The 24,905-nt window shown below is 36.9% G+C and overlaps 1 protein-coding gene across 3 annotated transcripts in view; it reads right to left on the reverse strand.

Moving 5' to 3' along the window:
- Nucleotides 1-24,905, reverse strand: part of USH1C (USH1 protein network component harmonin) — a 105,707-nt gene that overhangs the window by 40,774 nt on the left and 40,028 nt on the right. For 2 of the 3 annotated variants that reach the window (XM_063437923.1, XM_063437922.1), the window contains exons 5-15: nt 23,008-23,116; nt 22,881-22,905; nt 22,211-22,268; nt 16,526-16,629; nt 15,395-15,479; nt 14,090-14,149; nt 13,062-13,118; nt 11,402-11,544; nt 10,863-10,928; nt 8,865-8,989; nt 3,682-3,731 (exon numbers count right to left, since the gene is read on the reverse strand). In XM_063437923.1, the coding sequence (XP_063293993.1) occupies nt 3,682-3,731; nt 8,865-8,989; nt 10,863-10,928; nt 11,402-11,544; nt 13,062-13,118; nt 14,090-14,149; nt 15,395-15,479; nt 16,526-16,629; nt 22,211-22,268; nt 22,881-22,905; nt 23,008-23,116 (882 nt within the window). The remainder of the gene's footprint in view (nt 1-3,681; nt 3,732-8,864; nt 8,990-10,862; nt 10,929-11,401; nt 11,545-13,061; nt 13,119-14,089; nt 14,150-15,394; nt 15,480-16,525; nt 16,630-22,210; nt 22,269-22,880; nt 22,906-23,007; nt 23,117-24,905) is intronic. The other variant, XM_063437921.1, reaches the window with a different exon arrangement.

The raw sequence follows: 24,905 nt of genomic DNA on the forward strand, positions 1-24,905 counted from the left end.
AGGATATAAGTGCCTCTGAAATCTTAAATACTCAAAAAATAAACATTGGAAAAGTTCACATTTCTGTATTACAGCACAATGAATAAATATGTTAAGAACATTTCATACCAACAGAAGCAATAATTTCACACACAGTGTGGCTTTCAATTTATATCAGACCCTCTGACCTAGATTTATTACCAAGTCAGAAATGTGGTTCTTATCTCATAAAAGTCATCCTTTCTAGTGTTTCCAAGATACAACTCTTCAAAGCATCAAAAACAGACTACAAACACTATCTGGGTTATTCATTAAACACTGGATTTTGTCTGAATAGTTGAATTGCAACAAGAATAGCAATTTTCAAATTTACTATAGCCAAATCCAGTTAAAATTTGGTCGGTCCAAGCGAATCTGCACCAATCACCCAGATGCATTCAGTGTCCGAAATAAAATTTGTTATTTTCGCATTTGAACCCTATATAAAGTAACGTACAGGATTCAAAATATTTACAAAGTGCTAGTAGTCAGCGAGCGTAGTTAACTAACCCCTTAGTAGTGTGAAGGTTAACCATGTGGTGGCCAGCTGCCACGTTAAAATGCAAATAAATAAATAAATAACGCTTTTGGGGGTCAATAAGACTCCCATATTAGTATAAGGCAGGTTTTTATCCTCCCTTTTGTCCCCACCTGCTGCTCATTCTGCGTAAAGCCCTTGCAGAGCACAGATGGATTCATTTTTATTGCAACACAGTTAGATTTTTTTTACATTTTCTTTTTTTGATAATTGTGCTTTTTTATTATTAATAGTTGGGTCACATGTTATGGATTTTAGTTTGGCATTTTTGGGGACTGAAGAAAAGATGGATTTACAATAAAGAAGACTTGTGATGGTAAGTACAATTATTTTATTTTACAGATAATAGTATTTAGATATTGTACAGATATTAGTTTAATACCCTCCTCACTATTATCAGGGTGCTGGTTTAATTTATATTAATGGCAGGTGGCTAGGAAATTGAGGACCCCGAGCAACCTGGTGGAGGGCAATGGCAGATAGGTCCCACCACTTAAATAGTAAAATTATAATATTATAATTACAGTCCCTACCCACTACCAATGGATGGAGGCTGGCACTACGTCCACTCGGCATTTAATTGTCATGTAACGCCAAGGGTTTTAAACTATTTGCCCGCTGACTACTACCAGTGCAAGTGAGCAAATAGTTAGTAATTTTTAAAATCCTATCCTGTATTCGAAGCATTAGGTACAGATTTCCACTAAACCAAACATCACCGGACAGTTGAAATCCAGACGCAAATGTTTCAAATCTGGACCTAATTCAGACTAATTTGGAGGCTGGGTTGTGAAATCTGGACATTGTTAAATACTGCAGTCCAAATGGCCACGTACACAGCTGGATGGTTTTGCCATTCTGACTTTAGTGAATAACCCTGAAAATGTTGCACTATAATAAAATACAAAATGAAAACTAGTGGTAAAAATATAGGGTTCACAATATCCCGACCTTCTGGGGGTGTGTGGTGGGAGTAAGATATTTTTGCCCCTCCATACTGCACTAGAAGAAACTGACATTGTAGAGATATGTAATATATCAGCACCCTTAGAAGATAGATTAGAGGAATGAGAGAGAGCGGAGATCATTGAAGAGCACATTTAACAAAAAAAGGCAATAACAGTGGGGAGGAGACCAAGAAATAGTCATATATCAGTCTCTCACCAATTTGTTATGGCATGCTTGGAACTATATGTCATAAATCACAACGTCAGTCGAAAATTGTAGATTATCTCAAAATAGGAATGAAAATGATCTACTATTGTTTGTATTTCTAATTAAATGTCTATTATTGATAAATGTCTATGCACTGAACCTACACTGATCAGCCACAACATACCACTGACAGTGAATAACATTGATCGTATTGAACTGGACCATGGAGCAATGGAATGAGGCTGCCTGGTCTGATAAATCAAATTTTCTTTTAGATGGCCAGGTGCCTGTGCATCAACGTGGGAAGGAAATGGCAGCAGGGTGCACTATGGGAAGAAGGTAGGCCAGTGGAGGCAGTGTTATGCTCTGGGCAATGTTCTGCTGGGAAACCTTGGGTCCTGGCATTCATGTGGATATTATTTTGAGAGATTGTTTCAGACCGAGTAAATCTCTTCATGGCAATGGTGTTCCCTAATGGCCTCTTTCAGCAGGATAATGCACCCTGCTAAACTGCAAAAAATGTTCAGGAATGGTTTGAGGACATGATAAAGATTTCAAATTGTTGTCTTGGCCTCCAAATTCCTCAGCTCTGATTGAGCATCTGTGGGATGTGCTGGAACAACAAATCCAATTCATGGAGGCCCCACCACACAACTTGCAGGACTTAAAGGATCTGCTGCTAATGTCTTGGTTCCAGATACTACAAGACACATTCAGTAGTCTTGTGGATTCCATGCCTTGACACATCAGAGCTCAACTTAATTGTATCACATTACAATGTAAGAACAAAAAAATGACAACCTGCCAGGAAATTAACCAGCAACTCTGATGGACTGCAGCTGAAATAGTTGCTATCAGTAGTGTAGAGTTGGAATCTGAGATGTGGACTTGGAGTCAGAAGCAATTACTGGAGCCAGAGTCAAAGTTGGTAAAAATGTTTTACCAACTACGACTAAATGTACTGTCTAGCGTATAAATCGATCCAGAGTATATGTTGACTAACAGAAATGAAAAGGTGAAACATATGTTTAGGCCTTGTTTGCCAAATAAGTCAACTCCCCAAATAATACAGCACCATATAGTAAAAATATAATAAGTTGGTGGTACTGTAAAATGAGAAGTCTGAGTCAGAGTCAAAGGTTTTGTGTACCAACTCTACAGCCCTGTTTACAAGTAAACTGAATATGGATGGCGTTCTAAGAATATACAATACAATCTACAGTTTTACATATATTATGAAGAAAGCGGATAAGATTGCCCTACACAACACACTATCATCCTAAAATGAGGCTCCACAATTACGAGTAAAATCATCACTGTTACGCCAAACTTACCTTTCTTTTGTTGTTTCTCTACCACTTTCTCAGAATCTGTTCTTTTTTTCCCATTTCTGATTTAGTTTTCTAGATCAGAAACATAAGACAAAGTAGGGACTATTTTATTTTATGTATTTTTCCTAAGCCCAACGTTCTCTGACGCAAGGAGGAGTTTAACTCGGCTCCAATTCCTGTGTCAAGGAGGAGGGGGAGTATTATGGGAAAACGTTCTCTAACACAGGAAATTGAACTGACTTAAGCTCCTCCTTGTGTCAGATAAAGTCAGGCATAGGAAAAATACACAAGGCAAAGTAGTCCCTACTTTATCTTATGTTCTAAAGAAAACTAGATCATAAATAATGAAAAGAAGTACAGATTTTGTGACAGTGCCGCTTTAAATAAACAATAATCAACAATAAAGTTCTGAAAACCATAGAGTGAAAAAAGAATTGCAAGACAATACACTTTATCCTGCATTAATATGTTGTTTTTTTTTTTTTTTACAGGAGAAATATTAATAAAATAATTCAAGAAAAATATCTGCTGTTGGATTGTTAAGCCTAACATCGTTTCTGGCTGTCAGGACGAAAGATAAAATGATTCAACAAAATATACTGATTAGAGATCGGGAAAATAAAAGAATACAATTCAAACCTGCTTGTTTTGACTTCCTGTAGCAGATTCATCTGTGGGCTGTTCATCAGCTGAGAACACAACGGGGGTTAAATCGTGATAATGGATCACTTACTAAACAAAAGCACTTCAACATGAATTGGAATTCAGAGGCAAGGCTACAGAACCGAAAAAGATTACAACAATAAAATCTTATATTGAAAGATAGTGTGGGCGCATGTATGTTCTAGCTTACACCTTGTAAGAATACATCTAATTCTGGATATTTGATATTGTTCATCTTTTTTAGGAAAATGCATGTGATTTCCCAGTCTGGAATTAAGGCAAAATAGAAAATAAAAAAAAAAAAACATCCCAGTTCGATCATTCTTAAAAGGAAATTCTGTGAGTATACCATAGACGTTGACTCTTTAACAAACTAGAAGTGTAACAATAATGTAAAAGATGGGATAAATTGCTACTATGGGTAAAACAGGTCTTTAATACATAGATTGCTGTCAAAACTAAAATTAACTAAAACTACATAAATGTAAATATTTAAAAAAAAAAATATTTATGCATTCATTCTTAAGAGAAATACTAAGAAGGGAGTGGGCTGTAATACTGACTGTATACCGTGTTTCTCCGAAAATAAGACCGGGTCTTATATTAATTTTAGTCACACAAAACACACTAGGGCTTATTTTCAGGGTAGGGCTTATTTATTTACAGTACCGGTATGTACATTGAACCCCCCCTTTAATTAATCCACCCCCCTTTAATTAATCCACCCCCTCTAATTAATCCACCCCCCTTTAATAAATCCACCCCCTCTAATTAATCCACCCCCCCTTTACTTAATTCACCCTCCCTCTAATTAATTCACCCTCCCTCTAATTAATCCACCCCCTCTAATTAATCCACCACCCCTTTAATTAATCCACCACCCCTTTAATTAATCCACCCCCCCTCTTTAATAAATCCACCCCTCTAATTAATCACCCCATCTAATTAATCCACACACCCCCTCTAATCCACCCCCCCTCTAATTAATCCACACACCCCTCTAATTAATCCACCCCCCCTCTAATTAATCCACACACCCCTCTAATTAATCCACCCCCCCTCTAATTAATCCACACACCCCCTCTAATTAATCCACACACCCCTCTAATTAATCCACCCCCCCCTCTAATTAATCCACCCCCCTTTAATTAATCCACCACCCCTTTAATTAATCCACCCTCCCTTTAATTAATTCACCCCCCCCCTTTAATTAATTCACCCCCCCCCCCCTTTAATTAATTAAGTCCCAGACATAAAATACCGGTATGTACTCACAGTTCAAAGAGTCCGACCACTGGGTGCCTCACCGCCCGGAATGGATCCTTCTGCTGAAGATCCGTGAAGGCAGACTGACGGCGCTGCGCACGTCGTCATCACGCTGCGCACGTCGTCATCACGCTGCGCGATGCCGCGGCCCGCAACGCTCCTCCCCCTCCTCATAGAAGAAGGAAGTCCCGCCAAAGGTAAAATGCCTAGGTCTTATTTTCGGGGTAGGGCTTATATTGCAGCCCACCCCGAAAATTCGGCTAGGGCTTATTTTCGGGGTAGGTCCTATTTTCGGGGAAACACGTATAAGTTCATGAGTAGTTTGTGGTATTATGTATGATACCTATGAGTTTAGGCTGCTTGTGTAATTGTGTGTGTGGATATGTCACATTGTGTGTTTGGTGGGGTGTGCATTTGTGGGGCTGTTTTGAGTATTGCATGTGAGAGGCTGGTTGTGGGGTTGTGTGCGTGTATGACAATTGTCAGTACTGTTCTGGTTGTGGGGTGTGTGTGTGTGTGTGTGTGCACGGTTTGTATTATTTATATGAAGAAGATGTTTCTTATGCAGCTCTGTGTAGATCTAACAGTGTTGCTAGCTTCCCAGGGGGGGTCCTCAGTGGGGACCAGGCTGTCCAGTGATCTTAGATCACTACCTTTAAAAGCTGCAATATGTAAATCAAGGATTGTACCTCAGCACCTGGAATCACTGCTCAGTTTGAACCAGCAGATATCTGAAGTTTATATTTGTCTCTGGCAGTCGTGCGAAGGCACCTTGATTGCCATCCATGGCACACGTGCCATAGGCTGGTGACCCCTGCCATAAGGTGTAATATTAAATATTAATTAAAATGATCAAATAACTGCTTAAGGGTGCTTGTAGGAAAACGGGTGACATGTTTTGGCTGATGAGGAAGGCCAATAGAATTTTGAAAAAAAAATCCTGGTTGTGCTATAATGCCCAAGTACTGTAAATAATAATAATTTTATCTGGTTAAACTCAAAGCTATAGAGGGCACTGCAGGATACTACTGCAGCCTGCATTTTGGACATGCAGAGTGCCCATTGTATGTGTGGTTCGTCTGGGGGTTGATGGTCCTGTAGACATGATATTTATTACTTTTATTGGTAGTAGCTTTTAACAAAATTCAAAAAAGTGATATCTGTTTCCAGACCTAAAACAAACTGCAGAAAACAACTTTAATTTAGTAAATGTTGAATAGTTTTGGAGTCTCTAGTTTCCCACGCTCTGTGTGTACGGTTGTTTGCTCTCTGAGGTCAAACAAGGAGAAATTTGACCAATAGGAAAGTGACAAGACACAGATGTGAGTAGAGGAACAAAAAGGGACTGACATCACAAAAACAGCCAGACGGTAAAATAAAAAAAATTAAAAAAAAAATTAAGGGGAAATATTTTAGTGAATGATCAGTAAATATTAAAGATTTTACCAGTTAAACTTATCAACATTAAATATCAGTAAATATTAAAGGCTATGATAAATATATTTATCAGTATAATGGATGAGTAGATATTAAAGGTCATCCCAGTTCAAATGATTACTAGAATGGATCAGTAGATATTAAACCGTTTCAGAGTTATTCTGATCAATAGAATAGATCAGTAAATATGAAAGGTTATCTCGGTTATATAGTAATCGATAGAATGGATCAGTAAATATTAAAGGCTATACCAGTTCTAGTGATCAATAGAATAGATCAGTAAATATTAAAGGCTCTTTCAGTTATATAGATCAATAGAATAGATCAGTAAGTATTAAAGGCTATCACAGTTCTAGTGATCAATAGAAAGGATCAATCAAGTAGATATTAAATATTAAAGGCTATCTCAGTTATAATGATCAATAACGTAGATCAGTATATATTAAAGGCTATCTCAGTTATAATGATCAATAAAGTAGATCAGTATATATTAAAGGCTATCACAGTTATAATAATCAATAAAGTAGATCAGTATATATTAAAGGCTATCACAGTTATAATGATCAATAAAGTAGATCAGTAAATATTAAAGGCTATCACAGTTATAATGATCAATAAAGTAAATCAGTAAATATTAAAGGCTATCTCAGTTATAATGATCAATAAAATCGATAAAATCGATCAGTAAGTATTAAAGGCTATCACAGTTATAGCGATCAATAGAATAGATTAGTAAGCATTAAAGGTTCTCTCAGTTATAATGATCAATAAAGTAAATCAGTAAATATTAAAGGCTCAGTTATAATGATCAATAAAGTAGATCAGTAAATATTAAAGGCTCTCTCAGTTATAATGATCAATAAAGTAAATCAGTGAATATTAAAGGCTATTTCAGTTATAATGATCAATAAAGTAGATCAGTATATATTAAAGGCTATCACAGTTATAGCGATCGCTAGAATAGATTAGTAAGCATTAAAGGCTCTCTCAGTTATAATGATCAATAAAATCGATCAGTAAGTATTAAAGGCTATCACAGTTATAGCGATCGATAGAATAGATTAGTAAATATTAAAGGCTGTCTCAGTTATAATGATCAATAGAATCGATCAGTAAATATTAAAGGCTATCCCAGTTATAGCGATCGCTAGAATATATCAGTTTGTATTAAAGGCTGTCTCAGTTATAATGATCAATAAAGTAGATCAGTAAATATTAAAGCCTCTGTCAGTTATAATGATCAATAGAATCGATCAGTAAATATTAAAGGCTATCCCAGTTATAGCGATCGCTAGAATAGATTAGTAAGCATTAAAGGCTCTCTCAGTTATAATGATCAATAAAGTAAATCAGTGAATATTAAAGGCTATCTCAGTTATAATGATCAATAAAGTAAATCAGCAAATATTAAAGGCTATCTCAGTTATAATGATCAATAAAGTAAATCAGCAAATATTAAAGGCTATCTCAGTTATAATGATCAATAAAGTAAATCAGCAAATATTAAAGGCTCTCAGTTATAATGATCAATAAAATCGATCAGTAAGTATTAAAGGCTATCACAGTTATAGAGATCAACAGAATAGATCAGTAGGTATTAAAAGTTATCCCAGTTATAGCGACCAATATGACAAATCAGATTTGATTATTATAGATTAGAAGTGCAGCTGAAAAGATTCAATCCTTATATTGAATGTTCTAGTTATCTTCTCTCCATAAAGAATGATTGCTGAAATAGCTCTGTCTTTCTCACTCACAGCCAATCACAGAGAAGCCGCCCGGGTGGCTTTAAACTACTGTGCATGATCGTTACCCAATTCAGCAGGGACAGAAATGAGAGAGGAAATACATGTATGAACAGCCAGGAGGAAAATAAAATATATTAACAAAATCTTGAATTTTCTGAAATTAATTGGCCCTGGGCTACAAGCTTTCAAAGAAATTGGTTAATTTACTCACAATGTGGGTCATGTCCATTTCAGCGGTTTAACCAACACAATATGGTCCCCACACATTATTTCCTGCAGCGTTTAATGCTACACTCAAAGTACCGAAATTACTTTTAATTCTAACATGAAAGGGATCTGTCATTTGAAATGTCCTTTTACATAAATCAATCTAGCATACAATTCTTATTTTCAAAAGATTCAAAATACACTAAACCCACCCAAATTTATGTTGTAATAGCAGCAGCTAATCATGAGATGTATGTTTCATGTTGATATTTCAGCCATATTTGTGCATTAGATTAAAAAGAGAGTACCAGCAGAACATGTGACCAAATGGATAGCATCCAAACCAATGATTTCTACGATTTCGCAAAAAAAGCCACCATTGGCACTACAGTGAAAAGTAAGGTCTCTGATTTCATCAGTCCTAGGATTTATCATATTACAGACTCTAGTTTAGTCTTATGTTTAAACGATCTGCATATAGCGCTATTACAGACCACCTACTTTTGTGTTTTGATGGGGCATTTCGATGTGTTTGCGGCGGTGGTGGCTGGACACTTTGAGGTACCTCCTTACGTCCCCAGTCTTCCTCCCAATTTTTCTTTATTTTGTCTTCTTCAGCAGATATCCTTAAAAAGAAGGACACAGGTGGCTATATTTAGACTATAGTGAGTGTTTCATTTTAATCTAAAGGAAAAAAAAAAACATTTAAAAAAAATACAGAATAAAATGCCCACAGTCAGATAGAGATGTCAAGGTACCATTCTGAATACTAGATTGATGCATTTAATATCAGTTGTAATTTAATGTTTTAACTTTACTTTAGCTATAAAATATGTGGATAGTAAAATAGTTTTGAAAATTGAGTCATATTCATAATTAAAGCTGCTCTATCCAATGATATTTCCTTCCAAAAATTAGTCTAAAAGCATATTAGCCTTAGGCATCAAAGTCAGAATGAGAAGAAAGTCAGTGTGCAGAGAAGATGCCCACTATGTCCAAAGCAAGTAGATGTTAGATATATTTCAGTCACACTATAAAGAAACACAAATACAGATGGTTGAATACGTTTCAAAGATGATCAACATACATTACAGGGAATTTTGTTATTTTTAACTTAGAATGTCTTTTATTAACGTTAACGTATCTTGTTCCAAGAGAGGCTTGCATGTATGTTCTTTTTTTTTTTTATTATACACTATATAAATCCATAGTTAGATACAAAGATGTATTCTAAAATGCAATAATTTGTATGTATAACACTGTATTTACATTTTGTGACCTGACTTCATACCAAGTAAATTAATTTTATATTTCATGAGCGTTGATCGATTCATGAGATCGCATAGAAATGATCACACTCCAGCAATGTGGGGGTGTTTGAGATACTTTATATCCTACTTTACATCACTTGATCACATGAAACATTCATGGATAGATTTTAATTGTAAAGTAAGGGGTGACTCAAATAATTAACGACTTGCTAATTCTAAATCATAGGACTATGGGGCCAGCCATCTCGGTATAATATTAGATCTCAGAGCACCTCTTGTAACAACCAAGAGACCTATCATCGGATGGGCTAATTTTTCTAGTCTTGCATTAGTTGAGCTGCAGTAAAGAAGCAAGATTGGAAAACCAACAAACTCGTTTTTTTTCTTTTATTCAAAATACTTGGAAATGGGATGACATAAAACAATAAGATAATGCCCACAAACTACTCCCACCATAACCACTACAGTGAGCTGTATTACTCTTGTGTATTGTACATTGTAAGGATTGGGCAGGTTTATGCATTGGTTACTACATTAGCAATTTTACCACATTTTGTCTAAAACGAAGATCCTGAACCTTTTTTGCCTTTTTTTTTTTAGACAGGGAACACAATTACAGATATGATATTAGCTGCGTAAGCCATTTTTTAATAGCTAAATTAACATATTAATCTATTCTTCAGTTTTCCTATAAAATTATAAAAAAAAAAAATGAAAAGAAAAAGAAAAAAAACACAGGAAACTACCTTTGTAAGATTTAGTGTCAAACTCTTACAAAGATTTTGCTGCACTTACTAAAAGTGCTGATACAGTAACCAAATTATTGCAAGTAATTGCCTCGGGGCTTTGCCAGCGTTATGACTACAAGTCCATTATGGGAAATGCAGTTTACACCATCTGGAGTGCCAACGGTTGCCTATTCCTGTTATAGGGTGCATTCATCAAACACTAAATTGTAATGAACTGAAAAACAATCTGTGATATTAAGGCTAGCATAGCCAAACTGGATACATTCTCCATCTCCGCTATATCCCCACTTTGGCTACTTAAACCTAAACTTGGTCATTTGGTTTTCAATACCCTACACATCAGGGAAGTCAATTTTATTTTACAATCAATATTTAAAATGTGAATAAATCTTAAGAGGTTTTTTTTTTTTTTAGAGATCATCTTGTTTTTAACATTTGAATACCACTGCTAATTGAATAGGTCAAGTAATGTTCAGTACTTATCCATTTCCTTGCGATATCGATCCTCTTCTTCAGCAATCTTCTGGGAGATTTCTATTTTCCGTCTGTCAAAGATTTGTAAAACAGAAAGAAGTATTAATGAAGACAAACAAGCTTGTGCTGGGTCTGTCTATGCCGTGATTAGGCAATTGCTAGCTAATTCTGGGGGTATAACTTTCTATTTATTTATATTACATTTTACATTACACACACAAAATTATTTCTCTGTTTTCTATAAGAAACTCTACACGTTTGTTGAAATATGCTCCCAGTAACCGTGCTGGAGCAGTATTCCTGGTATATAAAAAAATATACTTTTCTTTATTTTGGTTTTCTATTTTGGAACTTTGAGTTTTGTTCACTAACAAACAGTTAATCGCAGTGGGAGTTTTCAAATCAGGTATTTTTGTCCTACATTTCTGTCTTTATTTCACTACACTTCGCATACAATTTTTAAACAAAATCCTGTATTTCTTTACAAGGTACCATCACGCCCCCCTCCTCCACGTCTGGACGACACTGGAGATGAAACACTTACACTTTTTCTTTCTCTTGTTGCTCTTTTAGGATTTTATTGGTCTCCATGGCGAGTTTTTTCTGCCGGAGAAGTTCTTGGCGTTCCAGTTCATGTTGTCGTTTCTCCGTCATTCTTTCATCTTCTGTCATGAACAGTTCTCGGCCCTTAAAAAGGAAAACCAGGCCACAGCAGATACATTAGGGCTGTGAAGGCATCTTGGGAAATGTAGTTAGCAAATAGGCACAGTCTTAACACTAGCCATTACTGCCATATGGTGAATATACACATTGCCAAGATGTGCCATACGATATGGTATCTGTAGAACGTTAATGTTTAGATATTGATCTTGTTATGGTAGCAACGGGAAATGTATTTAGGGTATAAATTAATCAAAATCACTCAACATTTTAGGCTTCAAGGAAGCTTGTGGTTCTGTTGTTATGAATTTATGAGCGTCGTTCTCCTGGTTTTAAACCATTTGTAAAAACAGGTCCTTCTGTATGGCATCTGCCTATCTTTGCCTTCCACTGCTGAAAATGGCGTTTTGCATTTCATGCATTTTCATTTTGAAATGAGTAACCCCATGTATGAATAGGTTTGAGGTGGAAGTGAGCAAACAAATTCAGATTTGCAGATTTTATGGCCAGGTGTTTTTAAATTTCTTTATAGGCTTACTCAAGAAATGAAGAATTGTGGAAAATTGGCTGGATATATAAATTTTAGGCCAAAATGTATATTATAAGCCAAGATAGCCAAGCTGGGATATTACTCAACTTATCTTTTTTTTTATTGATTTGGCAATTTGTACATTAAAGCTCCATAATTTGCCATTTTGCAAATAAAGTCCCATTTGTTTTACTCTGAATGGAGAATATTGATCTATTTATAGTAATACATAGTATATGTATGGCTAGTTATGTAGAAATTCTATCTACATATTTAGTTATGCTGCAGTGAAGTAAATTGAAGGAACACAACTAAGCACCATAACCACTACAAAGCGATGCAGTGAGCCAGGCGTGTCCTGATACCCTTCCTGTGTAAGCAGTCAAACTGTTTAAGAATGGTTTGACTACTTAACCGGGGTCCACTGGGTTCCAGTTGTCTCTCACTGGGTTCTCGGCTACTGAGCTGAACCCTGGACAACTAGGGTAGTACAGTACAGGGAGATTTCAGGCTACAGAAGACTCCAGGTAAATATTCAAACCATTCTTAAAGCTGTTTGACTACTAACACTCTGAAGGTGCCAGGGTACTCCTTGTACCATAACCACTATGGAACCCTGTAGTGGTTATGGTGTGTTGAATGTTCCTTTATTTAGAATTGCCATTCTTATAATCCTTTAGTTGTTTTGTTTTTATTGTCGTGGCATATCATGCAAATCACTTTAACTTTAATTTAACAAATTATTTTAACTATCATGTAAATTATTGTAACTTCTGCCATATGCATGAATGGTAGGCAAGTATAGAGCCCTCCTCTGTAGAAGCCTGGATGAGTACGAGATACTAAGTCCTGTGGAGAAAAGTGTGAGGTTTTACTTACTTCCACTGCACTGCTCTCCTTAGTAAGTTCTTCAATAGCACATTTATTGGGTAAAGCAGAGTGCATTAACAAGGTAGAATTAATAATTGATTCGAACTAGCATGAATGGCATAAAACATACATTCTAGTTACTTACCGCTCCAGCCACGATGGTTAGTGTAAGACTTCTGCTGCCTTTTAAAACCTTCACTGCCTGGTTAAATAAAGGAAAAGTGCTGATTAAATAGTGTGACTGACCACCTGGTCACCCAGGGATTTTGATGGACTCTCCAACCCGCTACCTCCTGCTGAAAGAGCTATATTCACAATATTTTCCTCTCCACACGTGCCTCTACTCCAGCGCCCTCAATAGTAGCCTTCCGGAGCATTGTAGACCCGCAGGGAGGCTTTAAAGGCACGGTGCGCCTGACCGGGAGCAACCACCAAACTTCCAGGAACTCTGGCTTGAATTATGGATCCGCCACAGTCCAGTATAACTTTGTCCCAAACGCTCTCTATCCCAGAGCCATCTAGCAGGGAACTTTTTGTAAGGTAGATAGAGGAGGAGGTGAGACATCCAAGGATACCCTGGACTTGGGGGAGCTACAAGGATTCATGGAGAGTTTTCATGTTTTAGGGGACCGAGACTTTCCACAAAGCATCATTGAACTCTGCGTCAGATCAGTGGCCCCGCTGAAACTGTGACTTCCATCCAAATGGGATAATTTGAATATTGACAACTAACTAGGTTATGTCTAATGGGATATTACGGGTTTTGGGTTTTCAGACCTGCATATTTTTGAAAATAATTTAAATATAAAAATTATATTAAATTTGAATCCCTTGTTATAGCCGTCTAAGGCATCAGGATTTTACATAAAGATAAATTCTAGACTTTGTTTCTAAAAGTGGAGCAATCTAAAACATTTTAATGGTTTCCATGGTGACTGCTCAAAAATTACAACTTTAATTGTTCTTGTTAAATAATTCCCGGTGACCTTTTGGAAACTGTATCACAGTTGCATTAGAGCACCATGGCCTTTTTCAAATGACACCATTTAATTTAAAATTATCACCTTACCAAAACATGCACAGTGTCACGTAAAGACAATTTAATATTACTTATCCGAATAATATACTTCTAGCCATTGCACTCCAAGCATGTCTGTATGTGAAAGAACACACCTCTTTGTGATCCACATTAGAAAAATCTACCCCATTCACTTCTACGATCTGATCTCCAACCTAAAGAAACGAAGAGGAAATAATTAAATACAAATGTGCTCTCGTTTGCATAGTAAGAGTTGCCTTTGTAACTTGATCAACCACAGAAAGGAAAGTGGCCCAGTTATATGTTCACACCTAGGACTGATCCAGGGGTCTTACACATCAAGTGACTTTTTCATTAAAACGTTTTCATTTGCCATTACTGAGGTCACTAAAGACCACCTTGCACCCACTGCCCTGCTGTCACCTGATGGTCTCCAGTTTGCAATATTTTAATGAAAAAACAAAAGGTGTTACACATTTTGTTTCGGAGAACGTCAATGCACTTTTTAACGGGCTGAATGCATGACATCAAACAACATGCGCGCACTGCCCTAAGGAAATCGGGTCCAACTATCACTGCCACCCAGAAGATAGATGACTGCAGTGACTACATTGCACAAAGTAGTTATGGTGCCATCTACTGGTAGTTTGTATAAGCTGACTCTACAAAAAAAAAAAAAATCCATGGAAAATAAACATCCGGAGTTTCCCAAAAACGAAGACTCCACAAAAACAAATGCATTCTGACTTAAATCCCTTAAGGACCAATTGTATATAATATAGTATTTCAATGGACAGGACATGCTTCCTTTTTGTGTAAGGCACAGATGCTGATGTTATCTGTCCGTTATTTATGGATATAAATGGATAATAATGCACAGGGCACCTCCATGAAAGTCTGGCATTGAGTTCACAGGTTCTAAATTTGGGCAGAACCTGGCCTGCTAGATTAGTGGGAGTTACACTCCCAAACAGCAGCAGCCATCATTTTAGTAATCTCATTTCCAAAGATAATTGATAGAAGCAGCTGAAACATTAACCCCAACGCCGAGCCCAGCCCCATCCCAGAAATATTATGTAATATGAAAAGAAAATCACGTCTCAGGGTTCTGGAGACATTTACAAACCATTTCACGTTCAGCTTCACCATTTATTAGGACTTTCCCATAATACCGGATTGCATTATTTTAACCCCTAACACATTTAACATTAACCCCTACCCTGCCTTAACACTTACAGACAACACAAACATATAAATATCACATAAAATAAAAAGATATGTAATGGTGAGGTGTTTTAGTAAAACAAATAATGCATATCAGGCTCTGGGAATATGGAATTATCTTCTCATAATACATGTACCACACACTCGGTATATATACCTATATCATCATAATTAACAAAGCTTCGGCTAGCAATATACAGTTATTTATTACTTACTTCTAAACCAACTTCTGCCGATAAGGAGCGGTGCTTGACATTACTGATAAATATTCCAGGTTTGTGAGAAGGTCCACTGGAAATACTGGAAATATGTAAAGAAATGCTATTAATGGAAATTAACTGATCAAATGATATTGAAGGAACAGTGAATATAAAAGCAGTCTCAAAAGACAATACAGAATAGAACCCTCCCTATGGCATAGGAGTCAATGCTAAACATCAAGCTACACTGTTTGCATATTGATTTATCTCGTGTAGTGATTTAAAAAGGTATTGAATGGACACATTTCATGTATGTCCAAAACAAACCTTTTAAAAGTCTTGGAAAATGCTAAATGCTGTTGATTTTCCAAGGATTGTATTTATTTGCTTGTCTGTAACTGTTATTACCATGCTTCTACCACTAGGTGGCAGAGTAAAAACATCAATATAGAGCAGGGCTGGGGACAAGTTAACCTCCCAGCTTTTACATAACTACAACTCTAATTGTGCTTTTACAGCCTTTAAATCAATGTGTTTGGAGTCACAATATAACTAGGTTATTAGAACCTTCTAAACATCATAGTCCATACAGGCCTATGTACATCTTATTGTTGTGGCTATGGTAATTGGAGTGTTAAGGTGCCCCCTTGTCTGACGCTCAAATGATACGGAATTCAGTCATAGGGTAGGCTAAGCAGTGCACCATAACCACTATTAATTAGTAACGGTTATGGTGCTTATAGTTTCCCGTTAAATAGTGAATATTATTAACTACAAGGTTCTCTTTTCTAAAGTACCTACAAGTCGCGGAGGAAATTAATTTATTACAAATTATAAAATTGTACTACAATGATATTGCTGATATTAAACCAATCACACATTTTAGACCAAAAAAGCATAATTGGAGAATTTCTACAATTCATTTATTTAGGTCTCAATTTATGAGTTACGCTGTGAATTGTGGTAAACTTAAAGCCAAACCGCAAAATATTATCTATAATAGCCAAACTCTGAGTTCCTCCAAATCAGCAAATTCCGACTCAATTAGCAATTTCTTTTTTTAACTATTCATTGTTTAGCTAGCACGCCACCTTTTAAAACAGAGACATGGTGTGTGTGTTGGGGGTCTGTGTGTAACATACGCACCTGCACCCTAATCCTGTTGTGCCCACCAAGCTAATAAACACTTTTTTTTCCTTTATTTCTCTTCCGCTGGCAGACGCCAATCCAGCCACACTGCTTTTCCCGTCCTGCAGCAAAACAGCAATTCAGAAAAGGTCAATATAGGTATTTAACCCAATCACGCAGAGGATTTTTTAGTAAAATTCCTACAGGTCATCGATTGTGAAATGGTTAAGGATATGTTACAGGGGATGGTTGGGATTGCCTCTCCATATAAAGCCTTTCTTCAAATGTCAAGATATTAGATGGTTTAGGATGTTCTACATGCGAGTTGTCTGAGCCAACATTTGTTGTACAGAACATGACCACATCTTGAATATATATAACGGGAGATAAAAGTTGCCACTGTTAGTAAAGTAATCCAGACCAGGCATGGCCGAAAGACGGGGCTACCTAACCTTCCATACCAGGGCTAATCCTGCAATGATGGTAGGATTCCATTTATATTAAACCAATACCGAAAACTATATATCACTGTGCAATGTAACACAGGACGTGGTGAAATCTCATTTTGTCAATGAATCTGGAGCATTGCAGTGTGACACAGTGACAAAATATGTTTGGATAAAACATGTTGGCTGCTTTCATTTATTCAAGTGAACCTGGTAATGTCTGAACCTGGTGAGGTCTTAAGCTTACATTGGCTCCTTTAAACACTCCACCAACCCAATAGACTTGGACAAGTGCCTGAGTGATGACTTCCCTAAGTAGTGAAATGCTCCAATCCTTAAACTAAACATACCATTCTTTCAGCTAAGAACAGTCCGTCTTACTACAAAAGTATCGTTCATTTTCGCTACAATCCTACAGGTGTAGCGTGATTTCCACTTTGTTAAAACTTCTCAGCCTACCTACAAAAATACAAACTGAGAGGCTGGAAATATGTGCGATGTCTGTCTGGCACTTAAAGTATTATTGCTGCACTCCAGGTCTGTCTCAAATAAACTGAAGGATTCCAGTTGCAATTTGGCATCAATGTTACCCTACTAGGCATCTTGATTTTCATTGGCATAAGACTTTTGAAGAGGCATGACCCACAATCTTTGAAATGCAAAGAGAGAAAGCATGACCCACCAGCCTTGAAATAACAAGAAAGAAAGTTTAAAAAAAAAAATAATAATAATAATAATAATAACTAAGGATAATCCAGAGAGAGGCGTTTGAAAATGATATTAATAGCGGTCTGTGAATTTCTAAATTGCTGGCGCCTGCAGCAGACAAAAGAAGAAATTAAACCACAAGAGCTTTGGGAGAGCTTAACCAGCTTAATGTTCTGGGGTTTCAGGCCTGCGAGGATTTAGCCCGAACCTTCAGACCAATGGTGGCACAAAAGGCTCAACGCAGTGAAAGCAATAAATTTGAGTTACTGAAGCATGTCTCACTTTTGAATGTTACCAGTGTATGGAATGTTAGATACCTGATAAACCAGCATTCTGGACAGAAGCCAGCTACATATGTACAACAATGTTTTATTCTGTTCTCTGGCCATTTTTGATAAATCTACTCTATTGTCCCCGTTCTCCCCCTCTTTGGATGCTTTCTCTATGTGAATTAAACTTAATAATTGACAGGGAGTTAGGATAGAGGTACTCTGTCCCATGATACAGCAATATACAGCAGTGTGGAATTCTCATTTTGCTTGTCCTTAACCTGGGATGTTGACTTAAAGATTTGTGAATTCAGCAGCAAATGAATTGCGATTCATTCGAATTTTGCATGGACAGTATTTGCTGTACCTACGCCACATGAACGACTTTTGGACCACTCACTGAAGATTTTTTTTTTTTTGATAAATCTATTCGGCTAAATTTTTTTCACCATGCCGAAGTCTATTGGTCTATCAATCTCCAGAAAAGACCGGGTTCTAAGTAGGACATTTCAGAAAAATGTAGATGTAAATGGCTTCCTAAATGCTACCAGTGGCCATCATCGTACGTGGATTGCGAATGCACCACTAGGCAAAAGAACAGGTTCTAACTAGGACATTTCAGAAAAAGGTAGATGTAAAAGGCTTCCTAAAAGCTACCAGTGACCATCATCCTAGGTGGATTGCGAATGTACCACTAGGCCAATTCATTAGATTCCGGCGCAATTGCTCCATGTTAGAACACTTCGAGGAAGAAGCTTTAAACCTTCTAAATCGATCCTACTTTCCTACAACAATGAATATGGATAGAGCCCCTCTTTTTAATCCAGCTTTTAAACCCAATTCTGTCACTACTGTACAGCATCCTGACTGACACAGACAGGGCCGGATTAACATAGGGGCTGGTGGATCTGCAGCTCCAGGCCCATGCCCATGGAATAGATCCATTGATTTAAAAAAAAAAAAAAAAAAAAATCTATATAATTTTTTTCATTATTTTTTTTTTTTTTTACACACTACTCTCAGGGTTGCCACCTGGCCGGTATTTATTTGAGGCTGCCTGGCCGGTGCCAATATTGCAGTAATACCGGCAATACAAATGCCGGTATTTTTCTCAGTATAAACAGAGATTACTCTGCAATACCAGCACCGACCAGTAGGGGGTCGCTGTGTGGGAAACGAGGCAGGGATAGGAAGTTACAGCAAATACCTGCATCTCTCTACTCACTGATCCACGGAGGAGCAGCTACACAGCACAGAGAGTCCAGACAGCAGTTTCCAGTCTGCAGAGACAGCCTACAGCTCTGGGGAATGAGGGATGGAGTAAAGGCTGCAGGGAGACATGGGAACACTGATATACTAGGGGACACTGATATACTAGGTGACACTGTGAGACATGGGGACACAGGGAGACCTCTGGCAACATATCCACCAGATACATAACGCTAACTGTTTAAGTGTCTTTGGTCGATAAGATACTGTACATAGGTCCCTCATAATTGTCAGCACCAGGCCCAGTGTACTCTTAATCTGGCTCTGCACACAGAGCCATCAACATATCGATGCTTACCAACTGGGACCACAGTAATACTATACAGCCCCAAAGATTTACCCATTAGCACCCAAGATGTAACCAGGAACACAGGTTCCTAGTCATCTCCTATGATGCCATTATAGGCATCTTACGCAAACATTGGCCTATACTTAAGATGGATCCATGGTTAGAATTCAGCATTAAAACAATCCCAGAGTCACTTTTAGAAGAAGTAAAAATATAAAAAAACATTGTGGTTCCCTCTAAATTTACCTCCTCAGATACCCCTAACCAGACTTGAAATACCAGTGTTGGGAATATTAGATGTGGAGGTACCCGCTGCCTCACGTGCAAGTTTATTGGCCACAAAGTCACTCAATTTAACTCTACCTCAGGTGAAAGTGAATATATGATGAACCATAGGATAGACTGCAACTCCTCTTTTCTAGTTTATCTTATAACTTGCACTTGTGGCCTCCACTATGTGGGACAGACCATAAGAGCTTTGAAAAACAGATTCGGGGAATATAGGTTAGCCATCTTACATAAAGATCAAAAGTCACCAGTGGCACGCCACTTTCAAAGTGTTCATGACAGTAACCCTCTGCACCTATAAGTTATTGGGATAGAGCTTATCCTTAAAATAAATGATCTAGCCAGGAGAAAAAGAATACTTCATGCTACAGAAACAAAATGGATTTTTATAGCTAGATACTTTGAATCCACATGGCCTAAATGAAGAATTGGTTTAAAGCACGAGGGTCTTTATATTGTATTTTTGTCTTTGATGTGGTTAGCAATTGCAGCTTGCATCTAGTAGATCATTTCTTTGACCATCGTACTGACTATTATTACTACTATTTGTGCTAATTGACCGCCTATACAGAATGTTTGGTAACATATTAATTACATCATTTAATTTAATTACATTTTATGGAAATTAAATCTGTGCCATGATTATTATTCCATGTCTGGTTTCCCTTTTCTCCCCTATTTTTCTTTCCCCCCGCTTTTTTCTCCCTCCCCGAGGGTATAAATGCTGGATTGAATGTATTATACAATTTAGTCTTGATAAAGTCCCCGAAGAGGACGAAACGTGTAGACTGGCTATTTGATACCAGATCGTTTGACACAGCTTCTTTAAGGCAGCCGTGGTCTTTTTTGAAGAAACCGGCCGCAGCACACCACGAGATCTCGGCTGTTTGTGCTCCCCAAACATAAACCTCCTGTACGGTACAGTGGTTTTTTTTATTTTTTCATCAGTGATATATACCGTATACTGGGCAGAGCTCGCTGAGATCTCCTACTTTGACAACCTCCTTTTGTATTATTATCTGATATATCAGTGTGGCAGAAGCAGCCACAAGAGACTGTGACCTAAAATGTTATATCGTATTTGGACTACATGATTTTTACTGCTTTGAGTTGATGTGTCTTTTATCTGGTGGTCATTAAATGTTATCCTTATCATATATAAAATTGTTTTACTCATTTATTCATTCCCCTATAGGAGCGCGCACACAACATTTGTTTTTTACTTATTACCTGTGATTACCTTTAGTCGCTCTGGTTTAGTGTGTAGCAGCCCATAGGTGTATTTCAGATAAATATAGATACTGTGTAACCTGTTTATTTTATACATATCAATCCCCAGAAGGTTATTACTGGCAATGACAAAAGTTGAGCCTGATTTTAAGATGGTTTCCAACTTTGGGGGTATTACAAACTATGCAATTCCAGACTAAGTTCAGAAACTATTATCAAATAAAGTTAGTTGAAATTAAATCCCATTTAAGTTAGGTGTGATTATGTCTTCACATCTCACATACACCCTCATTATTACTAAAATTTACACGGCTCTGGGCCTCTGATTTCTGATGTCCCTATAAGCACATTCTTCTGTGGTTTAGCAGTGAGAACAGTTACAAAAAAAAAAAAAAAAGCTTGCTTTGAGTACCTTTGCTACTTTTGAAAATCCTGTGGCTGTGAGTATTTTTTGAATCCTTGATTAATTTACATAATTGATTTACTGTATGAACTGTACAGCAGCTGGCAATGATCTGAGTTTATTTCCCTATCTAAGTATGTGTGCGTTTTAATGCTGTCTGGCAGTGTAGATTGCCATTGTGCACACATGGAGCAGACCGGGATAGTCTCATCCTTGCAAGTCTATATGCTGACTTGTAATTTAGGTATACAAGCAGATTTGGTACCTAGACATCACCTTCTATACGTTATTTGTTTGTAAATGCAAAAAACCATAATTTTGCCAATATGGCAAGTCATTAACCTCACTGCAGATAAAGTCCTGGCTTTGACCTTTTTGCTAGTGGCTCAATATGACTTGCAGAACCTTCTTCTGATCTAGAATAACAAACATTTGGTGCTATCAGATGTCAGAAGGCCACATAGGATCAAGCATGCAACTCGAAACATTTATGTTATTTACAAAAAATTCGAATGGCTTTTTAGGAATGAATGATCATTAAATTCTATGAAATTGTACTCCTTAAGACTTTTCCGTCATGCTGACCTCTTACTTCTGAAGATGAGTCCTTAAGGAGTTAAGCCAGTGAATTTGTAATATTAAAGGCCTCCTAAAATATCTAGAATTTCTGTAACAAACATCATGATTTCTTTTTATAATAAACCATTTTAACATCGTTAGTTCTACTAAGTTTTATAGAAGATTTGATGTCATAAGCTAGTTAATCAGTTATCTGTGGTCTAGATTAGTAAGTAGACTTACTTCTGTTTCTGACACATACTGATCAGCAAATTGCCACTTCAAAGGTTCCTCTGCCGAGCTACAGGAATAGAACAGAAGAGAATTGTCTTCAATCATTGGTACATTAATGATTCTTTGTTACAGTTTTCACAAGGGAACCAGTGGAAGCCCATATTTGTTGTACGGAATTGTACAGATCCCCCTTAGAAATCCTCTCTTGAAAGCAAAGTATTTAAGGCTTTTAAACCATTTTACAGAAATGGTTGTCAATGCCTGAACAGACTTCTACTGGTACGGAAGAGGTTAGACACTGCTACTTATTAAAACATAAATAAATAAAACACAAACAAAAAAAAAAGACATAACTGGCATAAGGGTGTTTAAATTAAACATAAAAAAAGATTGAGTGTGATATAAGTAATATGGATTCTAAACATGAACACCTGAGAGGTAGTAGTTCTAGTGGTTACCAAGAGCACAATAATGCATTAAAGCATCCAGTGACCTCCACAATGCATGCAATGAGACTATTTATACCAAATGGCAATCAAAGGGTTCATCTAGTCTAACTGTATAACTGCCAATTGTGTGCGCAATCTATAATTCAACTCTCTAGCAAGTCAGGAAGAAATTACAATTTTGCGTTAGTTTTGAACACAGAAGTTCCCAGATAAGTACAAACATTTATTACCTTTTGACAGGAATCAGCCCGACATCTATAAAAAGAAAGAAGAAAGAGAGTCATGTTATGGAGAAGAACAGGACACATCAATTTAATACAAAACATGGTTTGTCTCCATTCCATTAGGATGACTTACGTCTGACTTTGATGGACACAATCTTCTTTGTACGAATAAGGTTGATTACTTCCTCGTGAGTGCATGAAGATATGGAATATCCATTTATCCGGACCAGCTCATCTCCAATCTGCAATAGAATACAATTATTTAGGGTCCTGTTTGAAATGAAACCGCATATGATTTAAAAATACATTAAATAAAGGTTCTTCTTAAGCTGCTTTTGGCAGCCAATCTGTATGTGGATAAGGGAGGAAGAAGAAGAGTTAATATGTATTTGTTATATGTATTTCCGTGCCATCGGACATGTCTACAAGTGAAAACAAATTGGAGAAAAGTAAGCGTTTAACCCCTTTCTCCCCTTAGAGCCCAGCGGGAGTGGGACCCTGATGGTGGGGGGGGGGGGGGGGGGGGTATAATGACCCTATAGAGCCAGGAAAACACTATAATGGTCCTTGGCACTATAATGGTCCTTGGCACTATAATGGTCCTTTAAGAAAAAAATATATCTTCTTACCATCCTAAATGCATTTGATGTATACCTATTTTTGCACATTATTTTTATACACGCCATATAGTTACTAGACTTGTGCATAACGAGAAAATTTGTCTCAGTCGAACCATTTTTTTCCCCAAAAGAAGAACATATTTCAGGACACCCGAATTTCGGATGGAAGACACTTTGGCTCGGCAGAATTTCTGAAACGAGTTTCTGAATAGAAAAACTAAATCCGAAGAACAAAAAAGGTGCAAAAATGGACTGGTTAGTGTGCTGCAAAGTATACACATAATATATGTATATATTTTGCAATCCTTTGGTTTTCCATTCGGTTCACAGATCAAGTAAGAAAATGTAACAACTAGAGGGAAAAACGGAAGGAGTAGTAAAAAATAAAATAAAAAAAAAAATCTTTATTTATATATTATATATAACATATATAATAATATAAAAAGATTTTGCTTAACTGCTCCTCCTTTTTTCCCGGTGTTGCGCAGTTCTCACCTGATCTGTGAATAAAATCAACATTTAGTGACTAGCCATCAGTCATCTTTTTTCCATCAATCATCAGGTTTTTGGCCATGAGCAGAATTCAAAACTACAACCTCAAACCTAACATGTTCGGCATTGTGTGGTTCGGTTGGTCCGTGATTTGGATACAAATCGGCTTGAAGTTCGACTTAAATTCGGAAGTGCTGCAGTTCGGAAGTGCTACAGTTCGGCCCCGCACAAATCTCCAAGAACAATAGATAACTTCATGTTTATAAAGTTATACAACAGACCTAAAAAAGGTCTGTACTCATATGTGGGAAGAGACGTTTGCATAAAATTGGATTTAAGATGAAAAGTGGAAAAATCATTACTGTAGGACAACCAAAATAAAGAACAGAATGCCCTGTTTGTTTGAAGAGAGACAAAGAATAAAAATAATGGTGTAATCCACATTTTAAAGACCTTCAGAAAATTGGAATAATGGAGGAACTGCAATAGTCAAACAATACCACGCGATAGTATCACTTGTATAATTTTTGTGGTTTAAAAAGAAACAGGTCGAGGAAATCATAGAACATAATTGGAATCTCTAAGTGATGCAGTTTGTTATATTCACAGTAGAAACTAGATTATTCTCCGAGATTCGATGTTTAACCCCTTAAGGACACATGACGTGTCTGACACGTCATGATTCCCTTTTATTCCAGAAGTTTGGTCCTTAAGGGGTTAAAGGACAAAGAAAACTTGGATCATAATATTTCAAGAATAGTTTGAGATCTTTCACAAATCAGAGAAATATCAATGTGTTTGAAGACAATGACTGGCCAGTGAAATATCCTTCGGGCAAAAGGAGAAACTACGACAACACGTTATTGACCTGGGAATAAAATTAAAATAAAGCATGGAAATAGACGCTACAATAAAAGAT

Source organism: Pelobates fuscus, chromosome 12, assembly GCF_036172605.1.
Source record: "Pelobates fuscus isolate aPelFus1 chromosome 12, aPelFus1.pri, whole genome shotgun sequence".
NCBI lineage: Eukaryota > Metazoa > Chordata > Amphibia > Anura > Pelobatidae > Pelobates > Pelobates fuscus.